The 27126-nt window shown below is 43.0% G+C and overlaps 1 protein-coding gene across 5 annotated transcripts in view; it reads left to right on the forward strand.

The window, feature by feature from the left end:
• Nucleotides 1-7619: 7619 nt before the first annotated feature.
• KIF13A (kinesin family member 13A) overlaps nt 7620-27126 on the forward strand; it is a 201406-nt gene continuing 181899 nt past the window's right edge. For 2 of the 5 annotated variants that reach the window (XM_058555190.1, XM_058555192.1), the window contains exons 1-2: nt 7620-7827; nt 8100-8190. In XM_058555190.1, the coding sequence (XP_058411173.1) occupies nt 7773-7827; nt 8100-8190 (146 nt within the window). In that variant the 5' untranslated portion in view covers nt 7620-7772. Of the gene's footprint in view, nt 7828-8099; nt 8191-27126 lie in introns of those variants that run through there. The other 3 variants (XM_058555191.1, XM_058555196.1, XM_058555193.1) reach the window with 2 other exon arrangements.

Below are 27126 nucleotides of genomic sequence, written 5' to 3' on the forward strand. Positions count from 1 at the left end.
CATATATTCCCAATATATTCCCTCCTTGGGTTCAATAATTTGCTAGAGCGGCTCACAGAACTCAGGAAAACAGTTTATTTACTATACTACTGATTAATTATAAAAGAATACAACTCAGGAATAGCCAGACAGAAGATATACATAGGGCAAGGTATGTGGGAAAGGGTGTTGAGCTTCCACGCCCTCTCTAGACAAGCCTCCCTCCCAGCATCTCCATGTGCTCATCAACCTGGAAGTTCCCAGAACCCCATCCTTTATGTTTTTTTATGGAGGTTTCATTACATAGGCTTTATTAAATCATTGGCCATTGTTGATTGATTCAACCTCCAGCCCATCACCCCTCCCCTGAGGTAGGAGTGGTGGTGGTAGGGGGGCTGAAAGTTCCCACCCTCTAACCCCATAGTTAGTTCCCCTGGCAACCAGCCCCATCCTGTGGTTATCTAGGACCTTTCCAAAAATCACCTAATTTCACCTTTAATGCTCAGGAGCTATTTCAGAATGAAGGATAAAAACCAAATATTGTAATGAAAGATGCTCCTATGCTCTAATAACTTAGATAATTACAAGAGTTTTAGGAGCTGTGAACCAGGAACCATGGATGGACACCAAAATACACATTTCCTGTTATATGACAACATCACACTCTCTTTGGGGGATAATTACCCTTCCTTGCCCCATTGATGCTAGGCTTGACTATGTGATTTTCTTTGTCCAATAAAAATTGAGAAGCAAGATGCAGCATTTCTCACCAAAAGCTTGAAGAGACATTGTGTGGTCTGCCACCTTCTCCTTTCCTTCTGCCGTAAAACTGGCATTGTCCGGCTAGGGACTGTTTCATCAGCCTGGTACCCAGAATGAAAATGACAGGAGCAGAGCCACAACCAGGCTGTGATGGACAACTCTCACTGGACTTGGTGGATGGACTCACTCCTGTGAGTGAGGCATAAAGCCTTGTTTGTATAAGCCACTGAGGTTTGAAGGTCGTTGGTCATCATGGCATATCTTAGCCTAGGCTGATGGATACAGTTGTTGAACCAGATTTATAGAAAGCCTCTTATTTAAGTATTTGCCTGCCTCCTCATTACTCTTTGGTCCTCTGTAGACTTAAGCCATTGGCAATTTTTACCTCAGCTTGGCAGCCCACTTCCAACTGAAATAGCTTTGGAACTTCGTCTTATAGAAATCAGATGATTCCAGAGTCCCTGGGATGTTTGTTACCAAGTATCTGCCATTTTTTCAGAACCCATGGTGTTTCCAGTTTCTAAAGTAAAGCCCTATTGACGAGCGCTTCCTAAAAAAAAGCATAGGCATAAAGTGCATAGACTGGGGCGTGTCTAGTGACTCGTGCGCACAGCAGCCACATTAGTTGGTTAAGCTGGTCTTTGGGGATTGTAGAGATGGTTGAAGAGAACATCTGGGCCAGGCTGTGCTATCAGGGAAGCCCCACCAGCCCTTCCACAGCCCGGACCACTCCAGGGCTCTTCTCAGGCTAGGCCAGATCTCTGATGAGCCTTTACTTCTACCCAGCAGGCCCATGACCTCAACAAGCTGCCTTCATGCTCCCTGAGCTTCTTTTTCCTCAGACTGACTCCAGAGTGGGACACTGCCCATCTAGCTCCCAGAATTTTCCTTGCTGCTGCTTGAGAAAGGCACTTTCTTCCTTTTATGAGCTTTTTTTTGCTGCTCACTTCAATTAAATAGGCAGGAATAAGGAAAAAAAAACAAGCTCAGGTAAATAAAAATTTACCAGATTCTTCTTAAGTCTATCCAGTGAAAATCTCTGGTCGGGCCAGCCCCAGTGGCCTAGTGCTTAAGTTCGGCACGCTCCACTTTGGTGGCCCCAGTTGGTTCCTGGGTGTGGACCTACACCACTCCTCAGTGGCCATGCTGTGGTGGCGGCTCACATGCAAAATAGAGGAAGATGTTAGCTCAGGGCAAATCTTCCTCAGCAAAAAAGAGGAAGACTGGCAACAGATGTTAGCTCAGGGTGAATCTTCCTCAGGAAAAAAAACAAAAACAAACTGTGGTCTACACTCTATGACTTCTTAGATGGATAACTGCTTGGATTTCTGTTTGCCATATGTCTGAGGTTGTTCCCACAGGCTCTCTTCCTGCCCTTTGTGACCTCTTTTCTAGGCAAAAGCTCTGGGAAGACCCCCACCCCACCCCTTCCTAGCAAACTGGCCTGAGGAGCTAATTGTGGCAGGACAACAGGTACCCTTTGTGGCCTTGAGTGCACTTCTTAGGGGTTCCCAGGCGGGCTGATCAGCATGGGGCTTACCCTCTTGGGGAACGTTTCAAGGACCACTCTTTATTTCATACCCGGAAATACCTCAGACACTTAAGGGACATGGTAGGGGCACAGCTATTGAATAATGTATAACCTAGGCTCGCTGAAGGGAGTCCTGGATCAATAAATAAAGCAACAGTGATGATGATGATAATAATAACAATGATGACAACAAGAACACCTGATGTTTATTTAACCCTTACTGTGTGCCAGATCTCGCTCTAAGTGTGCCTGGCACAGCAAGATAAGTACCAGCATCATTTTAGAGATCAGGAGATGCAAGTAGAGCTAGGATAAGTGACTTGAGCAAGGTCTCACAGCTGGAATTTGAACCTGGGTTGCACGACTCCAAAGTCCCTGCTTTCATTCCTTGCACCATGCTGCTTTTCATTTTTCATAACGTTTTCATCTATGTTCCAACTCTAAATGTTCCCCTTCTGAGGAGGACTTATGGATCGATGGCGATGTCAGCAACATTTTGTGTAGTTTATTGACATTCTCCATGCTGACAAAATATAACAATAGCTACTGTTCATTGAGCATCTTCCTGTCTTCTCAGTCACATTGGCATTTTCCCAGGTTAATTCTATCCTCATTATGGGATCTAGGAGCAAGAATGCAGCTCAGCCTTGATAGAGCCTAGAAGAGGAACCTGGAAGGTTTTCAAAATCCAAACACTTCTCTCTTCTTACACAATGGCTTCATGATCTTCTTCTTCTTCAGAGCAGCACTCTGAGCTGTGATCATGAAAAATAAAGCAGCCACCCCACAGCCCTCAGGTTGGCTTCAGGGAGGCGCCAGCCCTCAGTCACAATGCCGTGACGAGAATTGCACAGGTATTAACTCATTTTATCCTCATAACAACCCTACGAATTAGGTACTTTTACATCATCAATCACCATCATCGTATTTTACAAATAAGAAAATTGATGCCCAGAAGAGTTAATACAGATTTGCTTGTTCAGAAAGGGAAGGTTCAGGATTCAAACCAGACAGTCGGATTCCAAAGGTCACACCCTCAGTCACAACTCTCTGAATCCCAAGCCCAGGTTTCCAGGGGGAATAATCTGATAGACTCAGCTTGTGGCAGGAATAGCCCTTAGGGTCCAGCGAACTGTACCAGGCAGGCGGGGTTCTATAATTCAAACATGGCAGCTGAAGCCTAGGAGCTAAGGGCTGGGGTGTGGGAGGAAACAGAATAACAGTTCTCAGAAAAAGTGGAATATTGCATGTTAGGCATTTACTCAAAAAGGTGTCTACTACATCCTATGTGGTAGGAGTTCAGATTCCCCATTTACTCATGAACCAATTGAAGATGAGTGGAGTTAAACAACTTGTTCTAGGCTACACATGAGACAAGATTCAAACACAAGCCATCTAATTCCTAAGCCTTATTTTATTATAAAATACTTTCAAGAGGACGATGGCAAGGACAATTGAGGGAATGTATTATGTAGCAGATTGTATTTTCCAAAAAGTGCTGTAACAAGTATCTCCCACTTCACGTGATCCTAAAATATTAACTTTGACATTTCCCCTATTGAGATAAGAGGACTAGAGACCTCCTCTTGGATTTGGGAGGGCCTGTGTGACTATGGCAGAAGTGACATTACAGGAATTCTAAGTAAAGGTCATAAAACCTGATACAGCTTGCGCTGGTGCTCTTGAAATGCTCTCTTGGAACCTAGCCACAATGCTCTGAGGAAGTTCAAGCCTACATGTGCAGAGAGACCATATGGAGAAACCATGAAACTACCTAGAGAAAGAGAAATGGCTGGCCTGCTCCAGCTATTACAGCCCCCCATGGTTCACCTCCAGTTACCATCTCACTGTAATCTCATGATAGAACCAGAGCTAGAACTGCCCAGATGAGCCTTTCTCAAATTGTTTTAAGCTGCTAAGTTTTGGGAGAATGTGTTATACAACAACAGTAACCAGAACAGCATATTCTGAGGAACAGAGGTCTCCAGAAGGACATGAGAGCCATCTTCGAGTGTCTGAAGGGCTGTCATGTACAGGAGGAGTTTGACTTGGAGTGTGAAGATCTAGGAGGCAGCACTAACACCAACAATTGGAATTTCCAGAAAGGAAAATTTGATTCTTTATGGATGTCTTCTCTAATTGTAGAAATTTAGAACAGTTGCCCAACAGTGAACATTCTGCCACCAGACACATTCAAACAGAGGGATGATCACTTTTGGGGATGTTGTAGAAAGGTCCAGAAGACCCCAAAGGTACTTTCCAACTCTAAAAAGATATAATTCCAAATGAGTTAAGGCTAAAAGTGTTTTGAAGAAGAAACATTTCATAAAACCTTCTTAGAAGAGGTGAGGACTAATTTGAGCCTTTAAAAGTGGAGAGGATTGGGAAAGGTGAAAAGCAGAAGGACGGACCACTCAGCAAAGAACCAATGAAAACTGTTTACTTAACCAGCAACACCAATTAATCATGCCCCTCTCATCTTAAGACCTATTCTTCTCATCCACTCATGGTGTGTTATGAACCATCATCCTTCCAGACTCTTTCTCAGTCACTTCCAACATTTCTGCCTCCCTCAGTCCTCACATCCGACTGATTGCTAAGTTGTTCCACTCTTATATCCACCATAAGTCCTGTATCTGTTCCTTGTGTTCCATTTGCAATGTCATTGGCTTTGCTCATGCAATTGTCACCTCTTATCTGGATGACTACAACAGTCCTCTGGATAGTTTTTTATGAGTCATTCCTCAGAATGCTCTGAATGTGTCAGTCTCTGGCTCTAAAACCAAAACCTTCACTCAGTTGCCAATGCCTTTAGAATAAAGTGGAAATTTCGTAGCAGGCATTCAAGGTTTTGATGATCTGGCAGAGAATGAAGGAAAAGTGGGAAGGAGAAAAGTGAAGAGAGAAAGGAGCAGGGAGACAGAGAGATTAAATCCTGCATTAGTTTAAGACTGCTGTAACAAATTACCACAAACTGTATGGCTTAATACTACAGAAATTTATTCTCTCACAGTTCTGGAAGCTAGATGTCCAAAATCAAGGTGTTGGAAGGGCTATGCTCCCTCTGAATGCTCTAGGGAAGAATCCTTCCTTGCCTCTTTCTAGCTTCTCAGGGCTCCTGGAAATTCTTGGCATTCCTTGGCTTGTAGCGGCATCATTCTAATCTCTGCCTCTATCTTCACATGGCCCTCTTCCCTGTGTGTGTGTGAGGGTCCAAACCCCCCTCTTCTTTTTCTTGTAAAGATACCAGTCATTGTACTGAAGCCCCATCCTAATCCAGTATGATCTCATTTAAACTTGATTACTTCTGCAAAGACCCTATTTCCAAATAATGTCACATTCACAGGTACTGGGGGTTAGGACTTGAAGGTATTTTTTGGAGACAAATTCAACCCTCTATAATTCACGTTGGCGGAAACTAAAGAACAATAGCTTACCATAGGGATGGAATCTTGCTTGTGAAAGGGTCTGGATAAAGTAAAGAATTTTAGGAACAAAGGAGGTAATATTAAATAGGGTAGGTCAGTTTACCAGGAGGGTTTTTTGTGTGCTGTTTTGGTGAGGAACATTCACCCTGAGCTAAATCTGTTGGTAGTTTTCCTCTTTTTTTGCTTGAGGAAGATTAGCCCTGAGCTAACATCTGTGCCCTTCTTCCTCTACTTTGTATGTGGATGCCTCCACACACGGCTGACGAGAAGAGCAAGTCCACGCCCCAGATCCCAACCTGTGCCAACCCTGGCCACTGAAGCAGTGCACGCAGAACTTGAACCACTCTGTGACGGGGCCAGCCCCAGGAGGGTTTTCTGAACAATGGAATAGCATGCATGACCAAAGGATAAAATTTTAATTATGAAAAATCAGGATGGAAGCTGGATATAGAAGAGATTATAGGAGGAAAAGCTAAGAAGTTCAGGTGAGAGGATGTCTCAGTAGCCCAAAGGTGAGGAGGTAGGCCCAGAATTAGATGGTTAGACCTAGGGTGCTGTTAATTTTGCCTCTTTTGTTTAGCAATATATCGCAAGAACCTAGAACAGTGTCTGTCACGTAGTAGGTGCTCAGTACACATTTTTTTCAATAGATGGATGGGTGGATGAAACAGGCTTTGGTAGTGGGAATAGAGAGGAAGGAAAGATGCCATAGGCCTTTCAGAGGCGGACTGAAACAGCTGACCCTGAAACAAGATATGGGTGAAGAAGTATGAGTTGAGCATCACTTAAAGCCAAACCCACAACTTGTCACCTGTTGGAGACAGAACTGAACCTCTCCCATACCACCTGCCACACAGTCTAGCATTCTATCTGACTCCGTGCTATTTTTCCCACCAGAGAGAGTGCATCTTGGAGCACAGGATGCATAGCTTTATTCAGGTTTGTGTGTGTCCTCCACAGCATCCTACACAGAGTAGGCCCCCAACACAACTTTCAATGAGCTTAAGAATAATTGCATTTCCACACTTAAGCAAAATCGCAAGATTTCCCCAGATCTAAACTCTGGATTTGGGACTTTTGTACGCTTCAGAATGCCTGGCACTCAGTAAGCGCCCCATAAGCACTTGTTGAACCAAACAGAATAAATCAGATTCACCCAGTTCCGCCCCGGCAGCGAGGTCTGCATTTGGCAGGACGACAGAATCCATCGCTATTAAATTCTTATGTAAGAGTTAATGACCCTCCCAGCCCACTTGACATCTCTCCCACGACAAGGGAAGTGGAAGGGAAAGGAAGCGAGAGCACTATTTACAGACACACACTCTTTCGGTGGTAGATGCACAGATTCATTTCTAACCTCGGGTCACCGCAGCGTTCTTAAAATACCGCTGCGGGCGCGGTGGGGGCGGGCGGAGGGGCGGCGTGCCGGCGTTGCGGCCGAGGCGTGTTTCATTCCGTGGGTAAGGCCTGCCCACCCGGCACGCCCCAGGGCTCTGGGTCTGCGGGTGACAGCGGCCCCCGAAGGTGACTCGAGTTCAAGGCGGTCCCCGTGGGGTCCCCGCAGGCGCCGGTGCAGGCTTGGCCCGGGAGCCCCCGCCCGGGAAACAAGGCGTCGCGCCCCGGATTCCAGCGGCCCCTGAGCCGTTCCCACCCGGGGCCCCGCCGCGCTCCGGTGGGCGCCGCGCGCGGCCGGATCGGGCCTCCCCGGAGGCGCGGGCACCGCGAGGCGCGGAAGATGGCGGCGCGGCCGGCCCGGGGCGGCCGCGAGGGGCCGCGGCGCTGCGCGCTCGGCTGAGCCGGCGCGGCTAGAGCGGCGCCTGGGCCCCGGCGGCGCGGCCTCCTCCCCGCCCGCCGCCGCCGCCGCCGCCGCGCCGCGCCCCGCCCCGCGCCCGCCCCTCCCCGGGCCGCGGCCGTGCCCCGCGTCGCGCTCCCCCGGGATGGCCCGCGCGCCTCGGCGCTGCCTCTCGGAGCACACGGCGGAGCGGCGGCGGCCGCGCTCGGGGGGCGCGCGGCTGCGGCGGCGGCGGCGCCGCGCGTGAGGGGCCGCCTCGGGCCGAGCGGGCGCCGCCAACATGTCGGATACCAAGGTAAAAGTTGCCGTCCGGGTCCGGCCCATGAACCGACGAGGTGAGCAGCTTTCCGCTCGGTTTTATTCGCGGTCGGGCTGCGGGCGGGGGCAACTTTGGAAAGTGCGGGGCCGCGGGGCCGGGGCGGCGAGAGCGGAGCCGGGGCCGGGGCGCCGGGGCGGCGGCGGCGCCCACACTGGCCGCGGAGACCCGGGCGCCCGGTGCGTCGGCTCCCGGCTCCCGGCTCCCTGGGGAGCCCCGCGCGGCGCGCCGAGGCGGGCTGGAGGCGCGGATGCTCGACTTGGCAGCGTTCGTTTTTCCTTTTGCTTTCAGAACTGGAACTGAACACCAAGTGCGTGGTGGAGATGGAAGGGAATCAAACGGTCCTGCACCCTCCTCCTTCCAACACCAAACAGGGAGAAAGGTAAAGCGGGCGCAGAGCAGGCGGCTAGGAGGGTCCCACCCCGCGGTCTCCTGCAAGTTTGAGCCAGGAAAATGGGAGTGCTCTTTCCTATTGTTAGGAGGACGGCTTCAAGTTTGTCGCACACTCCTGTCTGAAGCGGTTGCAAGTCCAAGTTCCTCTCCTCCCTCAGCCCCCCTCCCCCTGCCCCTCCCGTCTGGAGCGGCCTCAGGCAGGGCACCCTGGCCAGAGCCGGCATCAGTCGGCCGTGTCCCGGCCGGCTTTCAGGCACCCAGAGAGCAAGGGGGCCGGATGGGGCCCTAGAGAGGATCAGTCCAACGGCCACATTTTACAGATACGAAAACTGAGGCCTGAGGCGGCCAAGTGACCACCCCAAGGCCTTGTTGGTTGTGGACCCCACTGCACTGTTTGCTTCATTTGGCAGAATTGTTTAGGAACTCGGTGTAAAATGGGGAGAAAACCCCCGCACTAAATCACAGCAGTCTGGATGCAGGCTCAGGCCTGGACCATTTAAAATCTGTTTTTTTGTTGGTACTGGGTTGAGATAATGCCTGAACGTAATGCGCGAATTTTGATTTTCGGGGAAACAAAAGTAGTGCCCTGAGCTGTGTAGACACTGGGGGGATGTTTAAAAGGGGGCTGCGTTTACTAGATGGCAGCATATTTGCATTTGAAAAGTGGTAACTGCTGGATCCTTATTTATTCTGCTCTATTCCATGCAGCAGTATGGGAAAATGCCCTAAAATAATTTGAATATTTGGCATTTTTCTGGTAAGCCCCCGAGAAGAAAACTATTGCTATATTGGAATTCATTCAATATAGCAATGCAGTAGCTTGTAAAAATAGAAAAGAAAGACGGGAGATTTGACAAAATTAATTCATTTCGGACATGAGTATGAGTTTGTGTTTAAAAGTCACCTGTTGATTGATGGGCTAGGGGTTAGTTATTTTTGCTCTTGAGAGGTTTTCACTGAAGAGAGACTAAAGTAGGGTTTGTTACTTTATTGCTAAAGGAAGCGACTGCCTCCCTTCTATATTCCTGTGGTGTTCAGGCACGGTTTTGCTAAATTGGGGGGAAGAAATTATCAGGAGGGGTATGATTGGGGATTCTTTGCTTTTGTGCTAGGGCTAGCAATTTTTACCCAGTTTGCCAACATTCTGCTACCTAAAGCAGATTGTTTTCGTGATAGTAAATAGCTAAATTATATTTAAAATGTTTTGTTAAATGCTTTTCAGTAATGGATGTGTCCTTGGGTAACATTTTCAGATACATTTTAAATATTTATAGTATTTTAGATACATTTATAGCAGTGTGGTTATATATTTCATGGTGATAGAAAGTAAATTCATTGAGTGAATGAAAATATATACAGATTAAATTAGAATGTCCACATCACCAACATTTTTTTCCAAAACTGGGTATTTTTATATTGTTTCAGAAAAAAATTCTACTGGGTCAGATTCTTCAAAGCAGTCTGGGAAACAGGTAGAATATTCTCACTCCTGTTATGTAGCTGCTGTTTCTGTTTTCCTTGCTGGTTTGGCACCTGCTCCTTGTCACTCTTAACCATAAGGAGTGCTACTGTTAGCTACCATTTAATGAAATGAAGGTTTGTCATTTGTGGAGAGAAACATTTAATTTTGTGGAATTTGTATAGAAATTATAAATGTAGATAGTTGGTTAGAAATGCTAAATAATCAGTTGATCATTTTTAGGACTGCCACTGCCAGTTACTAATCAGGATCTTTTAAATAAGATTTGTAGGGTGATTTTGGGATTTATCCATCTGCTTGCTTGTTAGAATAGCCCTTTATCTGGAGCTGTAAGAATAGAATTGAAATATGGGTGTTGTCTTGTTCTGTCCTGACAGATCTGATTCTTTGAGTGGTGTATGGGCTCTTTCTGTGGGATTCTGCCTGGGTACCGGTAATTCAGTTTACAGACAGACTGAGAGGAGTCAACACGACAGTGCTGCTTGTAGGTTAGGATTACTGCCTTTGCAAGGATGGAGACACCAAATGCATTTTGATTTTCATTATGCAGCTTGGTTTAATATTTCTCCATCAGGTTTTCTCTTAAAGCAACAATGCATTTAAAAATGGAAACAATTTCTTCCTTGGGGTCTGGGTTGATTCATTACAACCATGTTTCATGTTATGTTTTCAATTCATTTCTATCATTTGTTTTGGGATAGAGCTTAGAGCAAGTTGAGAATATTATTCTTCTTACCCAGAAGTCCAAGGTTTGAAGTATAAGAAGTATTAAATTAATACTGATAAACTTGTGTCAAATTGAGAATTACTATTGTTCTGAAAATTGCAAGAAATTACTAATGTATCAACCATGAATAGAAATTTTCGGTTACCAGCTGGAAGTTTTCAGTCCTACCAGTAAAAACAAGCAAGAGTGCATTGATTTCCAGGAAAAGAAGCTGATAGTCTTAGCTTTCATAATTTTCCCCCTTTATGGAATCAAAGCCAAGCCTACATAGTGAGAACTAAAAGATCTCAGGGCAACGGAGGTTAAAGATGTTTGTTTTGATCCTGAAATTCTAAGATTATAATACACTGCAGAGGTCCAGGTTAATAGTTGACATGTATACCGATCACCGTTCTGAAACATGAAGACATATATGAATTTGTTTCTTAAAATACCATTGCATTACTATGCAGGAGACATTTATGAAGTTCAGATCATGTGGGTACCGTGCTCAGCACAGGGGATCTAGTAAACTGGGCCCATGCCAGAGGCTCTCACCTTTGAGAGATGTGGGGAGAGAGAGGAAAAATAGTGAAAATACAATGTGGTAGATTATGTAGATCATACTTTTGCCATTACATGTACTGTATTATTTGGAAATTACCTGTTTCCTCTTCTGGCTCTTTCTCGAGGCTGTGAGCTCCCTGAAGGCAGGTGCCTTGTCCTACTTACCTTTGTGTCCCATGCCCCCGAACAGCACCTGGCTCAAAGCAGGCACTCAGCAAATGTCCATACTGCTTAGGTTCCCAGCATGATGGAACATGGACGAGGGGCTCTGGAAGTGACCCAGGGTCCTGGCAACCTGCAAAGACAGGTGGTATTTGTGCTGGTCCTATGGGTGCTAATCGTATAGGTTCACTTTTGCAAGATTGGAAGAAAGTCTTTTGTCAAAGAAAGTGAAAGCACACCTGCCACAAATTACTTTTGATTGTGCATGTCTGTGCACGCAGGGTATGGAGTAGGATGTGGAAGCCACTACTTCAGGAGAGGGGAGGAGAATGAGAACTCTTAATTTGCCAAAATGCGTAATAGTTTAAAAATCAAAGTATAAACAGATATATAGTGAAAAGTCTTCCTCTCTCCCCTGGTGTCACCCCTACTCTTCCCATCCCCTCACCTCTCCAAAGAAACAGTAGCCACAGTCATTCATTTCTCCTACATATTTTCAGATACACACACATATAAGTATATATTGTTTATACATATTTCAACAAATATCTTTTTTATCTTTAGCTACCAGTGTATTAGGACTCATTCATTCTTTTTTACATCCAGTATGGATGGTAGTGGTAGTTTTAAAAAATAGAAATGAGTGGCTTATGAATGTGATCTTTATAACTTGGGAAGTGAAGCTTTATCATGAAGAGAGTTTAATGGAACTTGCTTTCTATAGAATTTTTTATTCTTGATTATTTTATGTAAGTGAATTGTAGGGTAAGCATCCAAAGCAATGTGCATATATAACCTAGTTAAGTTGAAAGAAAAATTGGGCTAAATTTGGGCTGTTAGTAAAAGAGCACCCAAGTTTTAAGTTCTTGCCCATTTTTTCCATACTGCAAGGTGTGCAGCATACCTTGTAAAGTGTATGAGGGAGGGTCAGGGGAAGAAAGCTACGTCTTGGTCAACTGCATGTATATTTTCTAGTTTATGCATTGTATGTTGCAAGTTTTTATTTCCCAACTGGCTTCCTCTGCCATTCCAAAATGCTTCTAGGATGGGTCCTTCTGCTCAAGTGTCTCTGTAGACCAGAAATTTAAATATTAGTAGAAGTCATGCAAAATTAAAAAGATAGATCACCTAAGAAGCAGTAATATTCCACATCATAGAATTATTTGGATGACTTTGAATTCTTTTCTGTTTCCTATGTTGTTACTCTTCTCTCTGGCTCACATATTACAGAGTTGATTGTAAGAAAGCAAAGAGGATTTAGGTTTCGCTAACATAGGAGTGAACAGTCTTCATGCATGATATTAGTGGGATTTTAAAGAGCATTAAAATGAAATATTTTTATTAGCTGTCAACATTTTCCATTTCTTTGTTTAAAATAAAGGTAAATTGAAATCTCTTATTTTTTAAAAAAAGACTTACTGAATTAATTTCATAACCCACTAACAGGTCACAAATTTATAATTTGCAAAATACAAATTTAGTGAGTAAGAGGTTGGATTCTGGATCTATGTATATTTTTAAATCAGTGTGCATAGCTTAAAGTGTAAAATACTTCCATAATTTATAAAGGCTATGATAAAAAAAAATCCTCTTCATTTCTTTCTCCAGAGGCAACCACATATAGCAATTTTAGCTCATTGTTTTGGAATGTCCCTCCATATTTCTGAATAACATGCTGGTAGTGCTAGTTTTTGATTTGCTTTCTTTGTTCGCTTTCTGTGTCCTATCCCCACCCCACCCCCAAATTCTTCCCATCCCCCATTTTCCCAATATAGTTATATAGTAATTATGGTTGTATCAACATTTAGTGTTTACATTATTTATATGACTGTGTAGAATACTGTTTACACTTGAGCCATGTACTCTTTTATGATCTCTTTTCCAGTCACACACAATTTTTTGTTTTCCCTGGAGTTAACTCTCGTTTCTATTTTTTTCTTTTTTCTGTAATTTGCTTCTTTTTCTATGTAGTTATTAATTCAACATTTAAATGATCTGCCCCTTGCTTAAGTCTCCTTTCAAGACATTCAAACATATCAAGTACTCTCTTGATTTCATCTTCTTAGAGACCTTTCTCCTTTTTTTTGTGAGAAGGATCAGCCCTGAGCTAACATCCAGTGCCAATCCTCCTCTTTTTTGCTGAGGAAGATTGGCCCAGGGCTAACATCCAAGCCCATCTTCCTCTACTTTATATGGGATGCCACCAGAGCATGGCTTGACAAGCGGTGCGCACCTGGGATCTGAACCTGCGAATCTCAGGCCGCCAAAGCAGAGCGTGCACACTTAACAGCTGTGCCACCGGGCCGGCCCCGAGACCTTTCTCCTTGACCCTTCTAACATGCTCCTTTATGAACTGCTAGGCCTTTCTGCCTGCTGTAGCTGTCATCCTGGGGTTTCCTGTCACATCATTCTGAGGATTCCCTTTACCTTTCTTCTGTGTTTTCCTGTTTCCCTTTTCTTTCTTGGTTTATTGTCTCAATTTTGTAGAGCACATCTTTTAGTAGCTTCCTGAGAAAGGGTGTTTGGGAGGTTAAGGTTTTTGAAACCATGGAAATATCTTCATTCTATCCACTCATCTCGTCGATCATTTGGATGGGTATTAAACTCTATTTTAAAGACACTGGTTTGTTCTAATGTCTTTTGTCTTCCAGTATTTCTGTTGAAAAGTCCAAAGCTATTTGGATTTCTAATCCTTTGGATGTGACCTAGATTTTCCTTCTCTGGAGTCATGTAGACTATTCTTTTCTTCCCCTTTTTGATCAATAGTGGGTCTTTTGACTTGGAAATTCCTGTCCTTCAGTTCTTAAAAATATTGTTGAATTAATTCATTAACAAATTCTCCTCTTTATTTACTCTGTTCTTTTCTGGAACACGTATTTGGATGTGGGGTTTCCTGAACTGGTCATCTAATTATTTTATTTTTCCTTTCTACTTTTCATCTCTTATCTTGTTCTTCTACCTTGCGGGAGATTTCTTCTACTTTATCTTCCAACCCTTGTGTTTAATTTTTCTCTTCTGCTATCATATATTTTTTTTTTTTAATTTTAGGTCTTTTTGTGTGTGTGTGTGTGTGTGTGAGGAAGATCAGCCCTGAGCTAACACCCATGCTAATCCTCTTCTTTTTGCTGAGGAAGACCGGCTTCTGAGCTAACATCTATTGCCAATCCTCCTCCTTTTTTCCCCCAAAGCCCGAGTAGATAGTTGTATGTCATAGTTGCACATCCTTCTAGTTGCTGTATGTGGGATGCCGCCTCAGCATGGCCAGAGAAGCGGTGCGTCAGTGTGCGCCCAGGATCTGAACCCCGGGCCGCCAATAGCGGAGCGCGTGCACTTAACCGCTAAGCCATGGGGCTGGCCCCTCTGCTATCATATTTTTAATTTCCAAGAGCTCTTTTTTTGGTCCCTGATTTTTTTTTTTTTTTAATAGCATCCTAGTCTTGTTTCTTGGTTGTGGTATTTTCTTCCTCTTTCTGAGGACATTAATGATAGTTTCCTCTATGTAGTCTGCTTTTCTTTTTCTCTAAAGTGCATCATTTTGTGTGTTTGTATTGGTCTCTGTCTTTTAGGTTAAGGACCTTTCTCAGATGTAGCTGTATCCAGTTAGACTCTGGAGTTTCCCAGGGCAAGCATTATATATGATTCATCTTTGCTTCCTCAGTGCCTAGATTCAAGAATGTCCAGCACACAGAAAGCATTTTTTAAATTCTCTTTGCTGTTTCTTAAAAAAATTACTATTATTAAAAGCTTCAGTCAAATTCCTTTTGTATTTAACTTCCAACAATAGAAATAAAAATAATGATTTCCTTTTTTTTTTTTAAATTATTTTATTGAGATCATATTGGTTTATAACATTGTATAATTTCAGGTGTACATTATTATATATCAGCTTCGGTATAGACTGCATCTTGCTCACCCCCAATAGTCTAGTTTTTATCCATCTCCATACATATGTGCCCCTTTACCCCTTTCACCCTGCCCCCACCCCCTTCTCCTCTGGTAACCACTAATGATTTCCTTTTTCTTAAGAGCATACATGAATGCTAGAATTGAAGGTAGTAGCTGGCCTAGACAACTCTTAGTTACCCACATTCATGAAGATAATTAGTTGCAGTCAGTACAAAAAGTTGGAAAAATTTGAAAATCCTATTTTTGCATCACTATTGCAAAAACTTTAGTTCAGAATTTTTTTTTTTTTTTTTTTGGTCACCTTTAATTTTAAAATGTATATGCCCGTTGGGCTGGGAAAAATTTTCAAAATGATACCAAACTGGCCAGTTGATCATCCTGCCACTTAACTTGGCTTCTTCTGGCAAAATCTAGTTAGAGATAAGTGCATAACTTGGATTGTTTCCAATTTTCAATAAAATTGCACGTGGCATGCACTCATATTTTTAAGAAATTTACAGAAACAAGTTTCTCCCAAATAGCAGGCTTCCTGCAGACATCAAGGTTTCTCAGAGTTACTCAACCACAAGTTACCTTTTCTCAAATCTTCCCTGGAGCTAGAGCAGAGAAGGTGTTTATGCATTTAGAATTTAAAGGTGTGTGGAGAACGTTACCTGCAAAGGAAACGGAATAGCAGAGAAACCAACAAGACACAGAGAAACACTTAGAAAGATTACTTTGTACGTTGACAATGTAAGAAATTAAATTTACTAACAACAGAGCTGTCAATAAAGGAAGTAATGCTGAAATTTATATGAAAACATGTATTAGAACAATCAAGAATTGATTTTTGTGGGATTCAGGAGCTATCTTTTCAAAGATCAGTCTACAGAATGTTTCTGGAAATGTAGACTTGCAAATCTAAGAAGAAAATGTGAGAAGTTCCGCCTTGGAAATTAGTTTGTTTGGCATTTTACCACCCAACAAACTATGTGGAAACTAAATAAACAGAAAATAATGTCAAGTTTTCAGATCTCTAAAATTTTATTTATAAAAATGCATAATGCTTATATTTGATTGTAGGATCTAAAGTTGAGAGGAGAAATCCTTGTGGATTCTCATGATGAGAAGGACGCCCACTCCAAGTCTCATCCTTTGCTTGAATCCAGTCTTGATTTCATGTTGCTATGAGATGCACAATTAAGTGAATCATTGATAAAGCAGTAGAACTTTTTTTTTTTTTTGGTGAGGAAGATTGTCCCTGAGCTAACATTTGTGCCAGTCCTCTTCTATCTTGTATGTGGGTCACTGCCTCAGCATGACCACTGACGAGTGGTGTAGGTCTGCACCCGGGACCTGAACCCGGGCTGCTGAAGCGGAACACACGAGCTTAACCACTGCACCACCAGGCCGGCCCCAGCAGTAGAACAATTCTACCAAATTGTTTTTTGCAGTGGACTTTTCACGTCAAAACCTAATTGTATCTTTTTAAAAAATTGCTTTCTTAGATACTCGGAAATATTTTTGCATAGATAACTTTATAAGAAGCATGGCAGAAATAAAAGGAGTGGGGAGTCATTGTCCGGCCAAGCCTAACAAACCAATTATTCTTGTTTTTCCTCTCCCTTCATTGTGTCCTTCATATATTACAAATATTTGCAATACAATTCTGTTTTGATTTTCTCCTATTTACAGTTTATTGTGCAACATAGTTTTCACAGTTATAATTTTAATAATTGAATAGTCTGTTGACTTTCATAATTTTTAACCGTTTCCATATTTTTAGACCTTAAGGTTGTTTCTCTTAACAATTATAAATAACTGAGAGCATCTTCGTGAAACTTTCTTAGAATCCTTTGCAAATTGAAAGGCATTTGTTTTCAAGTGAGCTTGCTAACACAAAAATACATCTTTGAAATTGTATGACAATATGAACTATTCTCTTACATTATATTGGAGTTAGAGCTGATAATTTTCAGATTTAAGTGTGAGATAGGTTATGGAAGAAATGATTTTGTTATGGGCAATAATAGGACACTTGAGTGTGCATCAGAATCATCTGGAGAGCCCCACCCCAAAAGGTTCTGTTCCAGTAGGTCTGGGGTATGGCTTGAGAATTTGCATTTCCAACAAGTTCTCAGGTGATGCTGTTAGCTCAGGACCAAGCTTTGAGAAGACTGGTCTGGACCAGCACTGTCCAGTAGAATTTTCTGTGATGATGGAAACGTTCTCCGTATCTGCTGTTCAGTATGATAACCGCTAGCCGTATATGATTATTGAGCACTTGAAATGTCGCTAGTGCCACTGAGGAACTGAATTTTAAATTTTATTTAATTTTCATTAATTTAAACAGCTACACGTGGCAGGTGGCTACCGTATTGCACAGCACAGGTCTAGACATGGTTCTAAACCTTCGTTGCACATTAGAATCACCTAGGGTGCTTTAAAAATAGATGCCTAGGTCCCACCCCCAGACATTCTGGCTTAATTGAGCTGTAGTACGCCTTGGGTATTGGGGTTTTTGAATGCTTCCCGGGTGTCCCCATTACTTTTGTTGCTTAACAGACCACACCAAAACTTAGTGGTTTAAAACAACCATTCTCTTATGCCCATGGATTATGTGGCTCAGGAATTCAGACAGAGCAAAGTAGATATGACTTGTCTCTGCTCCACATGTCTGGGGCCTCGTCTGTGAAGATGGGAGTCTGGGGGTGTAGTCATCTGAAGGTTTGGCTGGGTTGAATGTCCAAGGTGGTTAACTCCCACCGTGGGTGGTTGATTCTCATGTGTGGCCAAGATTGAAAACCACTGGTCTAGTTTAATAAACTAGGTTTTAAAGCCCAGTTTCACACCTTGTTGTTTGGTTTATTTTACCATTTTGATTGTGGTCATGTATGCAAATCCTCGTAACCATTAACTTTCTCAAAATTAATGTCTGAAAGCCTCATAAAGTCGACCTAAATGTTTACCTCATTGAGGCAATTTATGGAACTTTAATAGGGTCTTCCTGTGCCAAGGGTATGTATTATTATGAAAGTAAAGCCTCACAAAGTTAAATAAATTTGCTTCTATTAAAAAAAGCTTCCTACTCCTAGCCAGGTGTATTTAATCAAAATGCCTCTCCTTATTTGTTTTTGCTTGAATTGGGACCGAGGGGGAAGGAATTGCCTAAATTATCTAGAAGCAGGGTACTTGTCTGTCGCTTCACTGATACCAACTTCTTGGGAAGCACAGGTTCTTCAGCTTTCCAGTGGCCTGTGGACTCCTTCTATGTGGAGGATCAGCATGGTGCCATGAACTGGGTGGGAAGTCTGGGTGCTGCCTGGTTCTGCCACTAACTTGGTCTGTATCCTTGAGCTAGCCGTTCATCCTTTTCCATTTGAGTTTCTGTGTCTGTAAAATCGAGGACTAGATAATCTGTGATTTCAAGCTCTAAAATTCAGATTTACCCCAATTGTACTTAAATGTAGAGTTGAGTCAAATAGAGTAAGTAAGCAGGTAACATTTATGGGGGCTGAAATGAGTTGCATTCTAATTTACTTCTTGTCAGAGTGTTAGGAAAACTGAGGAGGACAGGGTCACAGTTCTCAGGAGGCTGTTTGCCTGCAGTAGCTGATGTGAGAATTGAAGGTGTCAGGTGAAATAAGACAGCCACTAGCTCCAGATATCTGAAATCATTATCAGCTAGCTGAGGAGCCCGGGTTTCTTATAGACGGTCTACATGCCTCCCACCTCGGCTGGGACAACAGCTTTTGCGTGTGCCTACGGGGCATTGTAAATCATCTGATTTGGACCTTTTAATTAGTTTTCATCTGTACAGTTGTGTTCTTTTGGGGAACTAGTGAATTTTAAGCTGTTCTTGCAGGCACACCAGCTGTTTTATGCAATAAGTGTTGCATGTATGGGTGTGGAGAAATGACGTTTCCAGAGCTGTTAGCTTAAAGCTTTCTTGGGCAGCTTGTTTTGTTTCTGAGGGTTCTGTTACAACCCTTCCAAACCACGGTTGATCCCCAGTATTTCCTATCTTCGATTGTGGGGCCAGCTCCGGTGTGACTGTGAGTGTGTGTGTGTGTGTGTGTGTGTGTGTATGTATTTCCCTTCTGGTTTGTGCTCTCTCACCCTTTCTTTTGAAAGCTTAGTGGAGCTACTGATTTCATGCTCCCTTCAGAGTCTGGTCTGTAGGTGTGATGAGCTTTGCTGCTGTTAGAAGAGGCCCGAGGAAAGGAGCATCTGTTTGCAGTTCCCTTGAGGGAAGAAGTTCGGAGCCTTGTTCTTTTAAAAGACAGGGAACAGGAAGGAAGCCTTTGAGGAAAGGGAAGCTTTACCCTTTGCTGTTGGTTCTTTGTGTTGCCTCAAGGAGACATTCCCTAGATTGTGCACCCACCCTGAATGACCACAAAAATTCATGGGTCTCAAGCTGGGAGCCTCAGAGGACAGTCAGAAAGGGCAAACGATGATGGACTGCACAAGTGTTCTGTTGTGAGTACTGAGTAGATTTATCCCAAATTCTGGAAGGGCCACCTACAATAAACCCACATTTATTAACAAGCCTTTTAATAGACTTACATTCTGTGGTTTAATAAAACAAGTCCGCAGAATTGATGCTTCATGTGCCCACCTATCTACTGTCCCAGCTAAACAGAGAATGTGTAAAGATTTATAGCTAAACTTGCAGTTGTAACTGCCTTTTTAAAATTGGATAACGAACTGTTAGGGTGTTTTGTTTTGCCTTTTTGTTCTCTATCCTTAACTACTTCTATTTATGTAGTTAATGTTTAGTATTCACTATACACATTGTAACAGGGAATGGTTACATTATTACTTTCAGAAAGATCCTTAAAATTACTTGTTTCAAGGCTCATGTTTTGAGTAAGTAGGGAGGAGTGTGGTAGGAAAAGCTTATCAAGATAATGGTGTTAAATTTGAGCAGCCTTATCCAGTTTTAAACATCTGCTTTTTTGGTCTAGAGTTACAGTACAAATAGGTAACATTAGCATGGTAATGTCACTTAAGTTTTTTTGAAGCGTTGAAGTATTGAGAGGAGTATGTATGCCTCTCTCTAGGATGACAGCTTAGTCTGCATTTTTATGATGAATTATGCAGGGGAAATAATTTTCCAAAATTGCTGGTCTACTGTACTCTTAAGGGTCTTGTTTTTTTGTAAGTTTTCTAGCCAGGTTATTATTTAACTAGTTTTTTTCCAAGGATGACTTCTAGCTGTCCTTGCTCATTGGTTCCCAGACTTGAGAACCAAGTTTTAAAAACCAGTGAAAGTAAAAATTGGGTAAACAGAGAGTTTCCAACTTCTTTTAAATGTGCGAAGTAAGCTAAAACAAAAACACACTATATCTTGATACTGCATTTGATAAAATAAAGGACATCTTAACAGAATAGAAAGAAGGACATCATTAGAATTCAAACATTGAATAAATTTAGTTTTGTAAAAAACTCACCACATTGTTAATTTTCTCGTTTCCTGGGAATTGATGGAAGTGTCACCACAGGTGACCCCTGGACTGTGCTGTGCAGTTGGATGTCCTGGTGTCCGTGATGTCGAATAGTACATCAACTATTAGAGTTTTGAGCTTCTTGGACTCCTTTGGTCCTTCAGGCCAAAGCATATACTATAAATAGTCAAAGGATTTTTTTTTTTCTTTTAAAAATTGAACAGAGTCCTCCATATTTGTGTGTATAATTGAATTTTTTGAATGGCAGGGTACATCTTTGCTTTTGTAGTTTGATAGATTGAAATAACCACCAATCTATTAAAAAGTTAGCCTCAACAAAGTTTAAATTTTCGTAAGTGTTGTAAATTACCTGGCGTTTGAGCCAGAGCTTTTACTCGCAATGAAAGGAAATCTTTCATTTGCCTTTTGCAGTGTTTCTGTGGCCATCGATGGGGTGTAAATAACTAGTTTTGTAAGACACTGTCAAGTATTGTGACAGAATGGTGTAGAGGGTCAGCTGCTTGTGTTTGAATCCGACTCTGCCACTTCCTACCTGCGAAAATGTTGGGCAAGTCACTTAACCCTCTGTGCCTTGGTTTCTTCATCTGTAAACTGGGAATAGTGAAAGTACAGACCTCGTGGTTGTTGTGAGGATTAGCACGGTGCCTGGCACGTAGCACACGCTAAGTGTTGACAATTTTATTATTTTTATTAACGCTTGTTGACCTGGGCTTTGTTTTTTGTTTTTTTTTTTTAACACCTAAAAAGAGCAGTTACAGAAGAAAGTTGCAAAACTCTTGCTTTTTCAGGTGTTATGAATTTTCTGATTACTTTTGATTTAAGTGTGGACACTTGATGCAGTATGCGTTTTCAAGACCTCCTTTGCGACGTCGAATCAGGCACTTGAAACATCTCAGCTGACTTTGCTGCTTTGCTGAGATGGACACACTGAATTTTGTTGAGAGGGAAATTCCTTATTTAACAGGTGTTCCCCAGTCTCCGGTCATTTGATAACTATTCATTTGGGTCAAGAATTTGTGTCCAGAAATGGTATGTGAATACCTGTAAGAAGTAAATGTTATTGACAAAACTTGAACATGTTTTTAAAAGCGTGTGTGTGAAGAATGGGGGCTGGTGATGGAAGGGTGCACCACAGCTGTGGAATAAGATCTGAGGGGGAAGACCTCAGTGCAAATAGCCTGCCCTGGCATTTTGCCCACTGTCCAACTCTGAATTACACGAGGGCCTGTTTATAGATGGGTTGTAGCCGTGGGACTCCAATTGTGGAGCTTCAGCCCAGTATTCTAGTTATTGGGTGCTGATCCTTTGTTACCATAGACATAGTATGTTCTCAATAGATGTTTGTTGTACTTAATCCTATTTCTCTTAATTGGATATATGGTTACTAGGCTTTAGTTAGTATAGGCGATTCATAGATGGTCAGTACTACCTAGCCATAAACTGACTTCTGAGCAAGTGACCATCTGAAGCTACTGAAATATTGTGTTCAGTAATATTGGGTTTCTATACTTCTTTTTTTTTTCTTCCTGAGGCACCTGACTTTATTATCCCAGTCTCCAGGCTGGTGACTCTTGTTCCATTGTTTACCATACTGGAGACATGGACTCAGGGCTTTTCTACTGAAAATTCAAGATAGAGAAATCGTTTTATTTGTATATCTGGTTCTCTGGCACCCCTTAAGTGAATATATTTTACCCCTGAACTCTTATTTATTCTTTTTTACTTATTTATTTATTGGTAATCTTTTGGTTTTTGCCATTCTTTTATTGACACACTAAAATTTAGAAAATATATGTAGGGTATTTCGTAGAAACATTCTAGTTTCCTTTGAATTTACTAGTCATTGTCTTAAAAATTTTTTTTCCAAACAAGTATACCATGCAAGCCTAAATGGATGCATATTCCTAGTATTCTTTTAAATAAGGGAGAGATGCATGCTCTCAGAAATTTTGATCAGGTTATCCAATTTCTTGTGTGCAGAAATACATAAAAACTAAAGTATAAATACACAAAAACTAAAGAAGAAGATAACGAGAAGCTTTGCGCTAATACTTTGTACATTTGCATGAATGAACATGAAGTGTGTGCTTTGCTTTTCTCTCTTTTCCCTCTGCCAACATTCAAGGCCCACAGCTCTGTAAGTGGGGAAAGTACTGGCATGTTTCTCCCACTTGCCTCTCCCTGCTCACAGCTATGCTCTCTGACGTCTTCTGTGCTCTCAGGGTTCACTGCTGCCACTCATTACACCCCTGGAAGCAAAGAACCTGATGGGCAGTGGGCAGGAAGAGGAATTAAGGGAAGAGAATAGGCCTGGGCCTTGGCCACAGGGTCTTGATGGCCTTGACTTTCCAGCACCTCCCAAAGCCATCTTGGTGACGTGGAGACACAGGCCAGATTGGCGAGACAAGTCCAGACTGCATGTGTCTCATTCTGTAGCTGGTATGTTTTAAGGTACAGTCATGCATTGCTTAATGACAGGGACACATTCTGAGAAATGCGTCGTTAGGCGATTTGGTCGTTGTGCGAACATCGCAGAGTGTCCTTACACAAACTAGATGGTATAGCCTACTACACACCTAGGCTATATTGTACTAATCTTATGGCACCACTGTCGTACATGCGGTCCGTTGTTGACCAAAATGTTGTTATGCAGTGCATGACTGTATGTGGGGTATGTATTAGATATCTTCAATTTTAAATTGGAAAGATAAAGCCTTTTACTTCATTAGTCAGCCTTCGTGATTAAACAGCTATTAATCAACATGTACCAGATCCTATCAGAAAGTATCATTCCAGGTATGACACTGAGTGCAGAGGAATACTTTTATTTTAGGATCCTGAGAGAGGAGATCTAATGACAGTGTGAAAGTAAATAGATTTCAGATCAGTTACGTGTTTACAGCAGTTTGCCTGCTTCAGTTACCAGGTGTTTTTTTTTTTAATTAATTTTAATGCAGTCTTTGATTTAATGTCTGGATCCTGGATAGCACTAGATATGGGTGTCAGTGATGGGGAGCTCCTCAGTAAGCCTCTTATTTAGTAAATTCTTTCAAGGGATGTCGCTGATAGGCCCTGGTAGGAGTGCTGAGGAGAAACAGTTTATAGCAATTTAAAAGCCATGAATAATCATAGCGGGGGCAGAATGATCATGGATGGTGCTCCTCCTCCATCCATGTGGCCAAAATTGTTGCCCTAAATAAAGACAAAAATAAGTGTTGCCGAAGGCCAGCTTGTTCACAGATGTTTGCCTAAGATGGGCTGCTGTGAAAACCCAAGTAGGTTGGTTCTTGATCTGCTTTAGAGTTGAGTAGGTTGGAGTAATGTGGTATTTGGCAGGAGACTGAAATCTCTTGTTAGGATTTGAACATATAGAAACTTAGCCAAACCAAAGTTACCTCTTTCTGGCATCTCCTCCTTTATTTCACCAAGCCCCTGGGTAGAAGGTGGTGATTTTAGAGTACTTTTGCTTCTTGTAGTGTTTGCAGTGCAAGATGCTTGCCGGCCAGAGCCCTGCAGTCCTGTGCTTGAAACCTCCCTCCTCACAGGTGCTCTGTGTCATCAGAATGTCCCAGGCTGCACTTTTCTGAGTGATGTAGAGTTGAGAGAAGCTGTAGTTTAGGAACTGATGTGCGTTTTGTGAGCTATAAATTGGGGGAAAATAATAATGCTCATGTTTCTAGTTTTCTGAAAAGCTGTTTTTCGTAAAAGCTCTTTAGTTGCTTGTGACTTCTCGCTTGAAGAGTGTGGCCCTTTATTAAAGACTTCTGATTTTACAGCAGGGTATTACATCAGTGCACACAGCCACATGGCACTAGAGTCATAACTGTGAGTGTCCCTGCGTGCACATTGTTAGCGGGGGCAGAAACCCTGGCCAGTGTCTGGTGCTGCCTGCTCTGGGGTCTGTTGCGTGGAGGCCAGTCCTCAAGTGGCAACGGCCTAACATCTCGTACGCTCTGACTGGGGTGGCAGACAGATGCTAACAGGGCTCCGTCCTGCTTCACACCAGCTTAGCGAATGATCCTTGGGGTATGTCAGCTTCTGAACGTAGAGCACTTGTTTCTCCTTTTGGCTAGGCTGCAGCCTTGACGTTGGTCTGGACTTTTGGGGAGGAGCTCGGCATTTTATATTTTAATAAACTCTCCAATCTTCTGTTTTTTCCTCCATTGGCAGTTGAGGAGCTCTGTGGATGGTGGAGAAGAGATAGAGCGCCTATAGGAATCTTATGGGTACCTTTGTCCACGTACACCTCCCACTCGCCACCGCCACCCCAGCAGTCAGCTGATCCCCTTGGGAGGGCGGGTACCACTCGGCAGGTGTACTTTGAAGAGGCTGTCCGGGGGCATTCTGGTCACTGGGCTTGGGAATCATGGGTCTGTGAAGAGCTGTTCTGGGCTTCTGGTCCTTCTCCACTAGTTTCTAGAGTGTTTTACAGGTTTGAGGCACAGCTTACTGTGAACATTTTGTTAGTGCATGTATCCTTGTGTGCTTGATTGCTTCTTTCTTTATTTATCTATCTTTACAAGCAGAATGATACTCGTAAAGTGCCTTGCGTTCATTTACGGACAGTTCATTGTAGCTCTGTGAGTGCAGTCATGGAGTGCTGAGTAAATGTTTCCAAATACTTGAGTGGAAGATAATAACCAGCTCCATGTCCCTGGAGAATTTGTGCAAATCACTTATCACCCTTTCTGGAGTGTAAACTTGAGGGCAGAGCCCCTTGTCTTATTTGTCTTCTGTGTCTTCCCTGTTCCTTTTCCCCAGTAGCTAGCACTTGCCTTGCACCTAGTGGGTGCCCTCTAGGTGTTTGTCATTGGATACCGTGGATATGGATATGCATTTTACAAGAAGAGCTGTGCCTAGGTGCGTGCGTGAGTCTGTCAGTGGAGGGTTTTTGTTTGATTCTCAGGCTGTGTTTGTTACATCACTTGTGGTTCTGCCACTTTTAGTCTGGGTCTTATGAGACCTTTAATTTCAACATCAGATTATTGCATAATAATAGGCTCTGCACTGTTGTGTGGCTTTTTTGCATAATGGCAGTACAAATGTGGCTCTAGATCCTTACAGTGTTGACTACCACTGCTTTGGGCTGGCAAGCAGAGGCCATCGCTGTTAGCACTACTTAAGTAAAGGTTGAGCTGGGCAGGTCACCCAGACTTTGACAGGGTTCAAATTTTTAGTGTTTGCTGCACAACCTACATAGCAGCCCCAGAGTTCCGTACAGATAACTAGTGGAAGAGAATCCTGTCCTAGGCAGAGTCATGAGAATAGGTATGTTTCACTTCCTGTAGTGCCAAAGCTGTTGTCTGCCCTAGAGGTGGTGTGTGGTCCCAGACTTGGGTGGACCCTACACCAACCTGACCTGGTTGGCATTGATGTGAGTCAGATTGTGAGAAGTGTTTCCTCTGGTTGTCATGGGGAGAGAGGGGTGGAGGGACACAGTTGAGAGAAAGGGAAGATATTGAGAGAGTTGCCCGTGAACCTTCCTCCAGCTTCACCTGGAGTCTGGTGCTTATTAATCTGGGCCAGCTCCATGAGTGGCAGGGGCTGCCGGCCTGCCCACTCTTTCTTTCTCTTGGTGGGTCAGGGCACGTCTTATTCTCTGGTTCCTAAATGGCAGTTGGGTTGATGCTGCATCTTCTGCTTGCCCTTGTGGCAGTTGTCAATGGTTTTTGTTTGTTTTGTTTTAAACTCTGAAGCACACATGTCAAAGTATGTCACTCTCCCAGGGGTTCTGAGGGTGGTGGGCAGTTTGTAGTATGTTGTCCAAGAATGCACATTGGAGTGGAAGTCAATGTGAGAATGGCATTCTAAAGGATAGTTTTGAATCTGCTTTTATTTATATTTTTAAGTGAGCCATTACAGACTTTATTAAGTCTACACAGACTTTATTAAATAAGCCATTACAGACTTTATTTAATAAGCACCTTATTAACAAGTTACTTCTGCTACATCTCCCAACGATTACCAAACATTAACGAGTCATAGTCCCAGGATATAGTCCCAGGAAGGCAGAAGACTCATGGCGAGCCGACTGAGAGCAGGAGAAAACGCATGCCGCAGCTCGTACCTGTGGGGGTGAATGATGGGGGGCAACATATAGTAAGTTGTTGCTAACCGCAGTCCTTCTGGTGGGGTTTTCCACGACTGGAGATAACAGGCATCTCGGCTCCTGGAAACTGTAGTCTTCCAGAAAGGCTTCGGATAGTTTTCTCTGCCTTAGACAAGTTTAGTTTTCCAATCTTAGAGACGCTGAGTGTGAAATGGGCTCCTGCTGTCTTCTTCACAGCACTTTTTTAAATGACAAAATAGCAAACAGTGCAGTTCTACTTCTATTAATTATTTTTTTTAATGCAAGTATCTGTGTGGCTGACTTTTTAGGAACTCGCAGCTAACTCTTGTGTGGCTGAGGGTTTCTTCATGGAGGGGGAGTGAGAGGCGTGGATCCTTCCTTCTCTTTTGGAAATCTCAACGTTTTACTAAATTTTTTTTCTACTTATAAAAGTGATGCCCTGGGCTGGCCCAGTGGCTTAGCGGTTAAGTGCGCGCGCTCCGCTACCGGTGGCCCGGGTTCCGATCCCGGGTGCCCACCGACGCACTGCTTCTCCAGCCATGCTGAGGCCACGTCCCACATACAGCAACCAGAAGGATGTGCAACTA

This window comes from Diceros bicornis, chromosome 14 (genome assembly GCF_020826845.1).
Source record: "Diceros bicornis minor isolate mBicDic1 chromosome 14, mDicBic1.mat.cur, whole genome shotgun sequence".
Classification (NCBI taxonomy): domain Eukaryota; kingdom Metazoa; phylum Chordata; class Mammalia; order Perissodactyla; family Rhinocerotidae; genus Diceros; species Diceros bicornis.